General features: G+C 41.7%; 1 protein-coding gene across 1 annotated transcript in view; it reads right to left on the bottom strand.

The window, feature by feature from the left end:
- LOC111864512 (dipeptidase 1) overlaps nucleotides 1-7127 on the bottom strand; it is a gene marked incomplete at its 5' end in the record, with an annotated part of 138007 nt that extends 130880 nt beyond the window's left edge. Inside the window, one exon of the mRNA XM_033751465.1 lies at nucleotides 6962-7127. Within this exon, the coding sequence (XP_033607356.1) occupies nucleotides 6962-7127 (166 nt within the window). The remainder of the gene's footprint in view (nucleotides 1-6961) is intronic.
- Between the last annotated feature and the right edge of the window lie 7640 nt (nucleotides 7128-14767).

The following is a 14767-nucleotide window of genomic DNA, read 5'->3' as shown; positions in this document are numbered from 1 at the left end:
CTAGACCGGAGCCGCTATTTCTTTGAAATAGCTCCTCAATTATCCTCACGAGGCTGAGTAGACCCCGTTCCAGGTCTACTACTTCTCAGAAAATGTGGTAGCTCCGGGAATCGAACTATGACCACTAGACCACAGAGACGATCTGCTGCGTCAGTAAGGTTTACATTTTAATAGAAGTGTTTTCTTCGGAAATGTCCAATATTCAGAAAACAGATCATGACAAGAAATCCTCCCATCGTAACAAAATGTCGTCTCCAACCTACTGAAAGATATCTATAGCTGATAATCGAGAAACACGTTTTACAAATACAGTACTCTGTCACGTGGCTACAAAAGACTGTCCTCCCCCGGGTTTCGAGTGAAAGCGGTTGCAGTTACTGTGACAGAAGAACCAGCAAACCGGGTGAATTTTGATTCCTTAGAACGAGAGCGAAAGGAGACTGCTTTTCCCTGCATTTTTTTTCGTACGCTGCCTGAATATTTAGTCACCAATACATTTACTCGTAGAAAAGAGTTCTGTTGATAAAATTTTCAGAACAGGGGTCATGTCCTGCGACATAAAATGGCGACCCTGTCTCCCTTACACGAACACTACAAGCTGAATGCATCTCGTTGCGAAGCAGTGTTACGTGGCTCATGTCGGGGTTGAAACTGCACAAACCTTGGTGTTTCACAGAAGTCTGTAAACAGTGACTGTAATATCGTTGCTAATAAGCCTCATTGCGCATGAGGCAGATTGATAAGACAAAACCTATCTGCTTAATTAAGCATTACACCCTGAAAATATTTTTTTTCCGGGGGGGGGGAATGGGGATACGACTACGCCACTCTCATCCGCACTGTCATTGGCTAGTCTTCAGCCAATCACGTGTCTAGTCAGCAACTCCGTTATAAATATAAAACGTATAAATCTTAGAAACCAGAACATAGGCATTTCACAATTTCAAGAAATGGTAGCTATACCACATTACTACACCTTCATTTCGGAGTGTATTTAATGATGATTCTCTCACTGCTTATTTAGTGGTAGAATAATTGTGATCGGTAGATTACGAAAGAATAGTCGATCACAGTGACCGCGCGGTCTAAGGCATGAAATGTCTTCACCCGCTCGAACACCGGTGTCCTGGGTTCTAATCTCACTCGAGGCATGGATGTGTGCGTTTATTTTGTTTTTGTATTATTCTGTGTGTAGGTAGCGGCCTTGCGATGGGCTGATCCAAGGAGTCCAACCAACTGTGTATAGAATTAAGAAAATGAAAAAGCAGCCAATGTTCAACAAAAGGCTGTATTACCATAAACAGAGAGAGAGAGAGAGGGAAAGAGATTAGAAAGAGTGGATGAAGTACTCTTGGTTTCTTGCAAGATACGGTAATGTTACCTGCTTGGAAAGGCAGGGAAACGACCATAAATCTATCAGGATAGTTTGGCGTAAGGGAGAGTCGACCCCTAGGCCTCTCTTATATGAAGTACTACAATTTCAACAGTCATGTTTCGCACTTTTAACTTCTTGTTGGTGACGTTTTTCTATCCTTCACCTTGTTAAATTAATATTGTCCCTGTGCTTAAATAATTAAGCACTACGCCTTGAAGGCGTATTGCAGAGTGAATGTATAGATCCACATTTTCTTGACCTCGGCACTAGCTGCAGGTGAGTGGACAGCTTCCCGCCTCGGCCGCTTAACCCCCGGTAACCATTGGATAGGAGGATGGGTGGACAAGAGAGCCTGTCTGGACACTCCTTCTCTTTGACTCTTCATTTATTATGACAATTAACTGTTTCTTTCAGCTACTGATATTATGTGAAGCCTAACTGGATTAGAATAATGGAGAATCAATAAGGAGATGGAAGAAGTGCGGCTGGCCTATTTGAAGGTTTTGTTCCGGTATTTGACCACAGAGGTCAAGCTTTTATGTGGCACAGTTCAGATATTTAGGAACGACTATAACAAATCAAAACTTGATTCAGGGGGAAATTGAATGGAGATTGAATTCGGGTAATGCCTGCCACCATTCAGTTCAGAACGTTCTATCTTCCCGTCTGCTGTCTGAAAACTTATTAATTAGAATACACAAAATGTATAATTTTTCCTGTGCTTCTGTATGGGTGTGAAACGTGGTGTCTGCCATTAAGGGAGGAATATAGACTGTGGGTGTTTGAGAAGAGGGTGTCGGGGAGAATATTTGGACCAAAGGGGGATGAAGTGACAGGAGGGTGGAGAAAATTGCATAATGAGCTTCATAATTTGTAGTCTTCGCCAATTATAATTAAATCGACCAAATCAATGAGAATGAGATGGACAGGGAATGTGGAATGAATGGCAGCGAAGCTGAGTGAAAAGCCAGAATGAAAGAGACCACAAGGCATCCTAGTCATATGTGGTAGGATAACATTAAAATGGATTTTAGAGAGATAGGGTGGGTTGGTATGGATTGGATTGATCTGGTTCAGGATAGGGACCGGTGGAATGTTCTTGTGAACACGGTAATGAACCTTCGGACTCCATAAAATGTTCATAAATTCTTGAGTAGCTGCGTAACTGGCGGCTCCTCAAGAGGGGCTCAGCTCCATGGAGTTAGCTGAGCTCACGCATTATGAAAGCCACTCATTTCTCAGAATGGGCCGAATAAGATCATGAGAATGAAGTAGTTGAGATACCGAACACCAAAACGCTTTCTGGATATTTGAAATACAAGACAGCTGTAGCATTTCTGAGATATCCTTCTCTTGTCCATTAACTGCCTAAGGATGAGGTGGGCCCCTTCTAACAGTGGACCAGTGCGTTGCAAAGAACCCTTCCCAGAACACTAAAAATCGATATACACATTCAGAACAGTAACTTCAGAAGCCTTTCTATAGCAGACAAACGCGGCTTCGCCGTCTGTTAGGAGAAAGTAATTAACAAGTCTATTAAAACAAAGTTCCGAGTTTAATAATGTACGTGGACCTCGGAAGGTTGAGGTAAGTGAGCAGTTTAAGTTGCTATACAACGAGGAGCTTCGTGATAGATCTCTAGAATTGTTACAGTAGTAAAATGCATGAGGATACGGAGGGCTGGGCATATAACTCTTACGAGATAAAGAAGCGAATACTGAATTTTAGTGGGGAATTTTCTTGGAAAGCTGCCACAAGGAAGATTGAGGAGGTGGAAGGTTAATATTAAGATACATCTTAGGGGAGTAGATTGCCTGGACGGAAGGTACATATAACTGGCACAGGATCGTATCCAATTGCGAGTGTTAGCATAATGGGTGTTGAAGAGGTACCCGGAAGTTAGGACACGGAATGGAATTTATCCCTAAATTGGTAGATTAGGTTTTTTTCGTCCACTCCTGTCCACTGCTGGCCGTCATATCTGTGCTTCGCCACCCAGTGTTTTCTGGTTTACCTCGATAGCGCTGATAAAATTACCGTCTACGGGATTGGCGATGGACGCAAATAAGTCGCAAAAAAAGACCTTTGACTAATACCGAGTTCAAGAATATGTGGATCTATACATCCACTTACCCATACGTTTTTATAGCGCAGTGTTTAATTAATTTTCATTTTCAAGGGGATTTAGTTTCCCACTGCTCTGAACAGGAAGATAATAGTCTTTGATATGATGCCGTGTAGATTGTTAAATATGTATTAATATTTCGGCAAAACATGCTCTACCAAATTGCCTGATGTCATATCCCAGAAGGCCAGAGCCTCCTCGTTTTAATTTATTATGTTTTTGCAGCTTTTGATTTCGTACCGTAATCATACGGTACTTATCTGCATTTGCTTCTAAATCACTTTCTTTTTAATTCGCATAGTGGGGGGTGGAGTCCAGCTGAGTCCACTCGGCACGTCGGCCACTGATTGGCCTATTGTACCTGATTATGATGATGGAGAATTTGGTGGAATGAAGATTGACAGGGGAAACCGAAGTACTCGGAGAAAATTTACCCCAGCGCCGCTTTGTCCACCACAAATCCCACTTGACTATACCCGGGCTCGAACTCGGGCCGCCGCGGTGGAAAGCCAGCGACTAACCGCTTGAGCTATGTCGCTGCCCATTCTAAACCAATTACTTTGTTGGACTTTATCTGCATATATTTATGTACGCTCACCTGAATTTGATGTTGTTAAGCTGTATTAATTTCTGCAGCAAGTTTTGAAAATTTTTCATTACGTAGTATTTAGTGTTGGGTCGTACTCAACGTATACCTTATTTCACTTCAGGGACTAAAACAAAAGTAGGCCTAAAATAAATCAACATCAGATGGGGCTTCTATCCAGCAAATGTAGCAATTACAGGGGTTTGTGTTTGAATAAGTACAGTGTATTTCCACCTACTGAGCAGTTTTCAATTTTTCCACACACCAGGGTTTCTATGTGGCAGTGAATCAGAGAGAAAATGACCAGAAAGCAAAGGAGATTATGGGACAAATCCAGTTTTATTCAGCCCATCCACTGTAAGGAACCTCTGAAAGGACGTCAACAAAGAAGCAATCAGGCCGCCGCAGGATGAGAGTTTCTGTATCATTGTGCTCTGAAAAACGTTTTGTCGAAGAAGATTCTTTCAAATGAAATCTTTACAATAAACTGCAAAGGATGTCCGTTATTCCACGAATTCTGTATAACAATTGCAGGCTGAACAGCATTGTAGAATCGACAGGAACATCTTCACTTGCTTTTGGGCGCGTGGTTTCGTCATCTTTGGTCTGCAGAGACTGCTGTAACTTGTTACCGCGATGAACTGGGATAAACTCTCGCTCAGAATGTAAATCATCAAGGGAAGGGGGGGTTATCCTATTGTTAAACATAATTCTAAGACAAATGCAAGGGCATTTCCTTCAAATATGCCATGACCCTCCACGAAAAATCCTCACACTACTCACATTCATGATTGTTTACATATTAATTCGAATTTTTCAGACGAAACAGCATTTTGAAGAATTAAGAATAAATCAAACTTCCTTGTAAATGAAATTCTAAATTTAGACGCTGCTATGTACAAACGAGCGTATGGACATGCATGTCGATATTAAAGTCGATTTTACAAACATAGTCCGCATAGTGGCCGATCACAACGTCCGCGCGGTCTAAGGCATGAACAGTCATTGCCCGTTCGAACGCTGGGATCGTGGGTTCGGATCTCATTAGACATGGATGTCTCTGTGCCTTTATTCTGTTTGTTTTATTATGTGTAGGTAGCGGCCTTGCGAAGGGCTGATCTCCCGTCCAAGGAGTCCTACCGATTGCGTTTAGATTAAGAAACTGAAAAAGAGGCCAAGGCCCACAAGGTTGTAGAGCCATAGATAGATAGCATACGGTATAGCGACTGGTCAGAGGCTGGAAGGCCGAGAGGTCGGAGTTCGAGTCTCGATAAAGGCAAGACTTTTCTGCTCTCCACGTCGTCCCGAGCAACTCTGGAGCCCTCACAGCCTCCTATCCAATGAATACGATGGCAATTCCCCCGGGGATAGAGCGGCCGTGCCGTGAGGCTGATTACTCATCTTCAACTAGCTCAAAGGTATAAAATACGTGGATCTACATATTCACTCCCCCATAGATCTTCAGGGAGTGACGCTTAATTTGTTAAACACAGGGACAACCTTGCGTTTACCCCCAAGTTCATTTTGGGGAAAAGAACAAGCAGGCACAGGGAAGTTAGATTAGTATCTTTGGAAATGCTAACTGTGAACTTAACGCCATAAATACACGAAGAATCTACTCAAAATGAACGCCGGTTCTTGTAATGAAGAACTCTATATACTAGCAGCAACATGTAACAAACATTTTGCAAACTCTCTTGTTTCAAAGATGTAATTTATTCACGCATTCGTTGTTTCGGGCCATCGACCTCGCTTGTAAGTGTGGGACATAACACCGTTTGCAGTACCACTCCACGGAAAGGCATCCATAGAAATGCGTCCACAGAAGAAAGGGGAGGCGACGGTTTAGTGCTTGCACAGGCAGTCCACCGCCTAGCAAATGTTTATCTCCTCACGGCAACGCTTCGCAAAGAGAAAGATCCTTAAAGCAAGATATAGCGAGTTCGTTCTACATATCTCCATTCTACCAATCGTGCTCCCACTCTATGCTATGCAGCCATTACGTTAACGTCAAGTGGCCACCATGTGTAAGCATCTCGTTAACAAATAACATAAGGGTAAGTTAAAACAAATGACAAAGTCGTCCCTGTGCATAACTAATTAAGCACTATGCCATGAAGACGTATGGAGGAGTGGATGTATAGATCTTGAAATCTGCACTAGCTGGAGATGAGTGGTCAGCTTCATGCGCTGGCCACTTTGTTCCCACGGAACCCTTGGTACCCATTGGACTGACCCCAGAGTCACTCTGGATGACATGGAGAAGAGAAAATTCTTGACCTTACCGGGACTCGAACTCAGACTCATCGGTCGTCCAGCCAGTAGCTACGCGCTATATCGACTGAGCTATCCCAGGGCAGGGAGGAAATGCTGGCCGCTTCACCCAAGGAGAAGGCTCTTAGCTGATCTTTAGCCAGAAGAGACGGCGACCACAAGGGCTGGTCTGAACTTAGTGGTGACAAAGAGAATATTTTTGCCCCTGCCGGAAATCAAACCCAAGAAGTCCAGCCAGTAGCGAGTCACTCAGTGACTGCGTTATCCCTGTTCAGCCTACATTACCTGTAACTTTGTCCGCAATACAGTATTTTACTTGAAATTTTATAGTTTCTCAGCTGGTCAAGGAATTCCGTCCTGAGAAACTTGAATTCAGTCCACATGTTCAGGTATCTTTTATCTAAAATCGTTTTTAACAGTATCTTTCATCTAAGCGTAGATTTCCAAAGTGGTCAGTTCCCTGAATTATTCCGGCTGAAGTGTTTTATACATTCCTCTTGTCGCCCGCATGTGCTTTATGGCCCAGTTTAATTAACTTAACAATATTAGGTTGAAAGTTTGTAAACCGTAGCTGAATAAACTGAGAAAAAAGAAGACTCACCCTTGTCGCTAGGGGTGCTTGGGTCCGTGGCGAGAGAGAGACTGCCGCTGCCTGGACTTAGCTTCTTGTGCGCATGCGCCAAGCTGAGACGCGGCGTGCAGTCTGCGGAACCGTACGAACGCGGCGTCAGGCACCGGGCTGGTGCGGGTGGTACAGCGGACAGGCGCTAAAAGAAAGAGTGTACATCAGAGGAAGGCCATTCAGAACTGCTCTGTGAAGCAGGTTAAATATTAGTTTTCTTGTTCGTTTACACAGATTCAAATCTAAAATATAAATTCCTAACCAACTGCTTAGGGTCTTTGATAAGTTGGTAGTTGCTCAGCTTTTCTTTTTTTAGATATTCCTTGCTTATATGCAAACCGAGTGTTCACTACTGTGTGTTCAAGAGCCCACTATTTGACACTGTGGATTTCAATCATGTCAATAATTTCACACCTTAGTTCTTTAATACCTATTTTTACCCTACTTTTTTGAAAAATTATACTAGGCTTATGAGATCATTTTGTTGGGTGGGTCTGTATCCCTTACATCAACTTTGGAACGCCTGAACTAGAATTTATGAAATTTAGTTTGTATAACATGGCATCTGAGCGTATCTCAACGGCGTACTTCATAAATCCCTCCCGTCAGTCTGTGTGTTTATCCCCCTTATCTTTGCTAGGCAACGGCTCAGTAAACGCGTTTTCGCGGCAACAAATACAATAATAGAATTATTGGGCGTGTATTTTTCCATGAGATTAATGTCGTATCGCAGGAAAGTACGCTTTTATTTCTTCCCAGAAATTCTTGTTCCATTAACCTCCCATGTCTTCAAGTGGCACATTCTCTCGAATGTTCCCAATCAGAATGGTGTACTAATTCTCTGTTTCGCCCAGCAGAGGTACACGGACCGAAAGTATCGTTCTGAACGTATTGTGTTGTTCCAAATTGGGTTAAACATGCAGATCATTAGGCCTATATAGGAAATGATAAATTTCATCGGTTATTTCTTGCTGCAGTGGAACGCGATCTGCTTTGAGGGAAGCACATGAATGTCAATTGCTTGAGAACTATTTCTCATGGGAACATTTGGATCCAACACTGATTAAATAAATGTGCAATTCAGGATATCACATAACAAGGAACTTGATGACTTCTTCAGGTTACCTGGGATTGTTCATTCACTCATGAAATTGAGCCCTTCTTGAGAAGTTGCTAATTGTGCATCTACGCAAGAACTTCCCAGCATTTTATGGAACCCGAAGGTTCATTACCGTGTTCACAAGAGCCCTCAAGCAGTCCCTATCATGAGTCAGATCAATCCAGTCTCTAGGATTGTTAGGATTGTGAAATAAAGGAGAGAGAGAAGAAACTGATATACAATTTTGGTGGCGAATTCTCAAAGAGGAGTCGCATGAAAAGGACGGGATGAGAGGATGATAATAGGATGATATTACGGTTCACACGGCGGTACGTAACTGGGTAAAGGATAAGTTACAGAGTCAGTTATTCAAACCTCAAAGCTGGAACTGTTCCACACTGGGACGGTTCCCGCTCGCAAAAGGCAACACCAAGAGCGCCTGTAATCTCATTACGTGGCCAGACGTTGCAACGGCGAGCAAATGTGAGCGCTAGTTGTAATGTAACGTAAGCGTTCCTTTCAAACAAAAGCTGCGTCGCTAGGTCCTGGTTCATTTATTGTCATCATTAGCAATGATAAACGCACTGGACATATCACGTTTTCATAAAGTAATTAGCCCAAGAAAGAATATATAAACACACTGAGCAAATAAGAACTTTGCATTCTTGCTGCCTGCTTCACGCTGGTATCTTGTTGGCGATATTTTCCTCCGAAACGTTGTTTGACTTCAGTGGACTACATTGGGTTATATCACAGAAGACAGAAGAGTTCAAGTCCCTTCTCACATACGATTTACTTTATCTGGGAAACAAAACTGATTGTTGAAGAAAGTCGTCTTCTGGGATCTGGCGCCGTGTATTCTTGGTTTTAACCGACGTTTCGGAGGAACATATCGCCTCCATCCCCTCACTAAGCGAATTTAAAAGAATCTTATTTTTATAAATTGAAATTAAATTAAAATTGAAGTTAGTTGAAAATTAATTTAAGATTAAATTTAAGAGGAATTTAGTATTACGCCCTAGTGTGTATGGATTCACATTAAGTTATTTAGTTACGTGTTGATGAATAAATAGTACATGATGATTATTTCAGACGAGATACTCGTTAATAGTTGTTTCTTCATAAAGATGAAGTTTATTAGTTCGGCAAGGTCTAATGCATCATAGGCAGCTTATCAGTTCGTCTGTAAAGTTAACCTCGAAGTGTTAAAAATAGTATTAATTACTCTGCCTCACCCTCATATTCTTTCCCCAGAATTAAACAAAATAATTTTGTATTCATAATCTGTGACGAAAACCTTCTGCTCTGATTCATATTTCGTATCTGAGACGAGCAACATGCGCACAGTGTGCCATAAGGTCGTGTTTTTGTGGGCTATATTACGACACTCTAAATGTGTAAACTGTACCAGCAAATTGTGAAGTACTGACGAATGATAAATTGGAAAGAGTTTAGATGAGAACGGTCTTGGCATAATCGAGATTCGAACCCGGAGAATATTTGAAAAGGTCGGAAATCAAGAAGAACCTTAGTCAAGATATCTGATGTTCCAGCCGAGAATCGAAACAAGCCCCTCCAGAATACGAGTGAAAAACGTAACCGCTAAGCCAACCCACCCGGTAGCTTGTGTCGATTTGCTCTACTTGGAAAGGCAGCATGCATGACCTCAATGTAACGCTGTGACAGTTCAATATAGTGTTAAATATTTAGGTACTTGTTTCAATTCATTCTGTTGAAATTATTGAAATGTAATGTTTAACAAGCTCCAGAATTAAGTCTGTTTTGGTTGTCACATAAACTTCTGTTAAACAAATGATAATATATATATGTGTGTGTGTGTGTGTGTGTGTGTGTGTGTGTGTAGCTTATACACTGAATAAAACAGTACATTGTGAAATTTCAGGTTCTTGGAACTGTATCCGAAAAATAATATTTCCTTAGATATGACTCTGTGTAGCGTGGTAGAAGTTTACCTGCATTCCGGGGTGTAGCTTTCGGCTGGGTTGCCTGATTCTTCCACCCTGAAAAGGAAGTAGCATATTTTCCCGGAAATGTGTAAACTTCTATTAGACTACTCATATCCCAGAAAACAGTGCTCTTCAAAACAATTGCGTCTCAGGGTAGGGTACAAATAACAGTGCTAATTAAACACAACATTTAGGTCAAACACAGATACTGGGTAAAAATGCGAATGATTTTACTCAGGATAGCCAGTAATGCTGCTGCTATTCTGGCCGTTTAACTACAAGATACAAGCCTAAAACGGCATTGCTGTACGGGCCCGTTGGGTGATGAAGCTGAAAAAAAAAAGCTACAAAATTAAAAAGATAAAGAACTGCTTGTGAAATTTTGACAGATATTAATTTTGTGCGAGACATGTGTGTTATAAACTTCAGCACTTCAAACATTGGGAACAGCCCAGAGTTCAGAAGTTATCTGTGGCAACTTCCAGGCAGTAGAACCGTGTGTCGGAGTAGATGAAGCGTGGGTATATATCACTAATTTGATAATAACTAGGCAAGCGAAGTGAGTCTTGTGATACTGGCCTGAAACTTCAACCGAACAGAGGCACCGAGAACAAGAGTTGGCTTGCAAGGTCAGTCTGCGTTGCATTATCTGCTGCTGGTTGTATGACAAGCTACTAAGTTTGAATAGACATTTTAAATAATTTATTGTGTTTGTATTTACAGAAACTTCATAATGAGGAGCTTCATGACTTGTACTCTTCCCCAAGTATAATTAGAATGATCAAGTCAAGGAGGCTGAGGTGGGCAAGGCATGTAACACGAAAGGGGGAGAAGAGAAATGCATATAGGATATTGGTGCGAAAATCAGAAGGAAAAGGACCACTGGGAAGACTAAGACGTAAGTGGGTGGATAATATTAAAATGGATTCGATTGATCTGTCTCAGAATAGGGACCAGTGGAGGGCTCTTTTCACCACGGTAATGAACTTTCAAGTTCCTTAAAATGCTGGGAAGTCCTTCAGTAGCTGCAGACTTGGCGGTTTCTCGAGAAGGGCTCAGCTCCATGAGTGAGTGAGTGAGTGAGGGAGTTTGTATTTCCATATTTTCTTTTACTGCATTGCTGTTGACCAAGCTGAATGGAGTACAGCAACTTTTAATGGTGAATGTTTTGTGGTATATTGATTTTGAAGAAAGTGTTGTCCCTGCTTTTAGAAACTACAGCTCCTTTTTACGAGGAAATATAATCAGCCTACGCACATCTAATTTAGGAATATTACTGATATCAACAGGCTTACTCTTTACGCTTGTCGGCGAAGTTAGTGCCAACTTTAGCGAATAGAGGTTGTGGCGTGGTCATCCCAACGGATACCCAAGGCAGTTAATTTCGGGTTTCTAGACAGGATCCTCTATTACCTTGAAATTGCTCCTCAGTTATCCTCACTAGGCTGAGTGGACCCCGTTCCAGACCCACTATTTCTCAGAAAATATGATAGAACCGGGAATCGAACCCTGATCTCTGGTTCTGTAGCCAGGAACTCTGACCACTAGACAACAGAGGCGGTCAGTGCTGACACCACCGTTGAAGTAGCAATGTTTCTCCAACCGAGCCTGCTCTAATTTCCCGCATTGATCCATTCTCCATCTCAACCACTCTATCAAGAAATGAAAATTTAATGAAAATTTCGAAGTAGCGTTTTATATACATTGGAGCTGTTCTGTGAAACTGAGTTGTAATGGGATTAGTTAATCAATTAAGCCCGTGATGACCTAGTCCATTAGCTACTCACCAACAGAAATGTCGCTTGAGGAGGGTTGCAACAGCAAGTTCTTCAAAAAGTAGTCACATTCAAAATAAAGCAGTGCACTGCATATGGACGCAAGGACTTAGAGACGCTTCTTTCCTTAAAGGCTGGTAATGTACACATAACGTAATGATTATGCTCTGCTATTGCCAAAGTTTTTTGTAATTTTCACTTTTGATATTCTCTCACGAACAGTGTGAAATAAGCAAGACGGAAGAGTATCTGTTTTCAATAAAAAAATAACCAAAATCAGATGAAATCTGTGACTGTTCTCGAGTTATGTTTTGGCACAGGGTAAACACACTTTTATATATCTCTAAAATGTCACGGATAACGAAAATATTTTTGTTTGAAAGGTTTATCGATCTGATAAATATTCACTGTATTGCGGCTGAGGTTCTCGTAGACCGCAGGCAGTTCTTTCTGTAAAGTGTCCACTACTTTTGAGTGATTTGGGCTCGTTTTTACTCCCACATGGTTTCAATTTGCCCGTTTAAGTTTCCTCCAGTTACTTCCCCTAAGACGACAGCCCAAGAATTTGTAATTGTCTTGTCTCTGTTATCTCTGTTTTCAAGCACTCATGCGAGTGGGCGATTTGTTTCCTCTCGCTCCCACTTTGAAGCCTGGGGCTGATTTCTCAGTTGCTTGATCGTTTTTGCAGACGGTAGGACTCCTTGGACGGGTGATCAGGCCGTCGCAAGTTTTCTACCTAAACACAGGACAACACAAACACAGAAAACACACACACACCAAACATCCATGCACTGAGTGGGATTCGAACCCACGATCTCGGCATCTGAGCGAGCGAAGACAGTGCATGCCTTAGACCGCTCGGCTCCCGTGACCGGCCCGAGTGGGAGAATGGCTAGAGAATATTCTCTTGTTTTGAGATCTTTAGATGGAGAGTTCCTCTTTCCATTCTTTGCCGAATATTGTGAACCTTCCAAATTTAGCCTTTCCAAATTTATTTTCGAAGCTATTGTAAATAAGCTATCGGTTTGGTCTGGTTTATTTCCACTTAAGCCATCAACTGTTCTCGTATCGACAAATGTGATTGACGGGAGAAGGGGTTAATCACAGAACAACAACTCATTGGTTTTAGTCCGCAAGTGAACTATTCCTAACGAGCGACCGCCGCTTGTCGGCGAAGTTAGTGCCAACTTTAGCGGATAGAGGGTGTCACGTGGTCATCGCAACGAATACCTACGGCCGTTAAGTTCGACTTCCTAGACCGGAGCCGTTATTTCCTGGAAATAACTCCTCAATTATCCTCACGATGCTGAGTGGACCCCGTTCCAGACCCACTACTTCTCAGAAAAATTCTGGTAGCGCCCGGAATCGAACCCGGACCTCTGGATTTGTAACGAGGAACTCTGACGACTAGACTACACAGGCAGAAAGAGGTGCAAAATCTTCCTCGGTGAGCATATCCCAGTTGAATGGCCGAGGACCTAAACCAGAGCATCCGGAAGATTTGCAAGCTTCCTCTAGGGCAACATGTTCGAACCCCTGTGAACGAGGTACTGCATGAAGCAGCTAACCTGATATAACACATATCTCATTCTTATGAATTTCCACCCTTAAGGAGACCAAAGAAATCTCTGTCTGGATGTTGCAATTTGTGGTTTCTATGTGGATGGAGGCTGTGGCAGTGAATTTATCCTTAAAAGTACAAGAATATGAGGCAAAACGTATGGCCAAATTTCCAGGAGTATTCAAGAGTACTATTAGCAACTAGTACATGGCTTCATAGTTGGCAGCACTGATTCATCTGTTCAAGCAACAGGGGACTGCAATATCAACAAACTCCTCGAGAGATGCCTCAGTTACCGCAGCAAAAATTGTGACGAAATTGTTGCAATTACACTGTAAGTTTTTAAGTTTTAAAGCGTTAAAATAAAAGAGAAGACATTTTAGATCAAACGTCTTATCATAGATGTTTTGTGTAGATCAGAAAGTGTTGAACTATAAGCCAGCCTTGCTGAGAATGACATCACTAGCGATGATGCCAGCGTTCGAACAGAGGAAACTTTGGGGCTTTCAAACCCTGAGACAGGGCGCGCTCTTACCCTGCTTCTTTCCACAATATTTTGATCTTGAAATTTCGTGAGAATATTTAATTTTGAGAGGGTTTGCGCTACATAAGCAAATATTCTGAAAATCGTATTATGGAATATGGTATTAAATTGTGAATTTGGTTGAACTGGCTGAAGCTAGACTTGAATGGAAGACTTCTATGAATATTTTGGCGTGCTTTCGAGTTCCATAGAACAGGCGGAATTTCTTGAACATTTCAGCCAGTATGCATATTTTGAGGAAGACCCTATGGCGTGCAGGTAACTAAGAGAGACAATCCTTTTAACATCTTTCTTAAACCCAGACTGTAGTCTCAGTTGTCTGTTCGTTTGGTCTACCTCCGCCTCGCTTCCAGCTAAATACACTTCATAAATCACTGAAATTTGTTGTAACCAGAATGCAGAGAGGGTTCTTGATCAACAGGTACGGCAGATGAGTAACAAGATATCCTTCCTGAAGATAAAATTCATAAATAAATTAACCTTTATTAACACAAGTAAATTTCTCCATCTTCTCTTAAACTTTTCATGCTAATTTTTAGACCAGTTTAAAGAAAACTTCATCTACCAGTGGGCTTATATTTCCATGGTAAAGTATAATTTCTATGGTTTTAAAAACACAAAGAATTGACTTTAATTGCTGAGACATCCTGTAAGGGCTTCTTCTAACGATCTCTAAAACAGAATAAAACCAGTCTATGTGAGCTACTAGCGACAATCGAAGTGTGCTGAACATGGAAACGATCTTCGTCGGGAGTTTTACCATTCAATCAACTGCGCCGTAAATTATCTTTTCTACTAATAATTTATCAAATATAAATTAATTAATATATCATAAGCGG

This window comes from Cryptotermes secundus, unplaced genomic scaffold (genome assembly GCF_002891405.2).
Source record: "Cryptotermes secundus unplaced genomic scaffold, Csec_1.0 scaffold948, whole genome shotgun sequence".
NCBI classification, from domain to species: domain Eukaryota; kingdom Metazoa; phylum Arthropoda; class Insecta; order Blattodea; family Kalotermitidae; genus Cryptotermes; species Cryptotermes secundus.
Note: the sequence above shows the minus strand (reverse complement) of the source record. Positions and strands in the feature narration are given on the sequence as shown.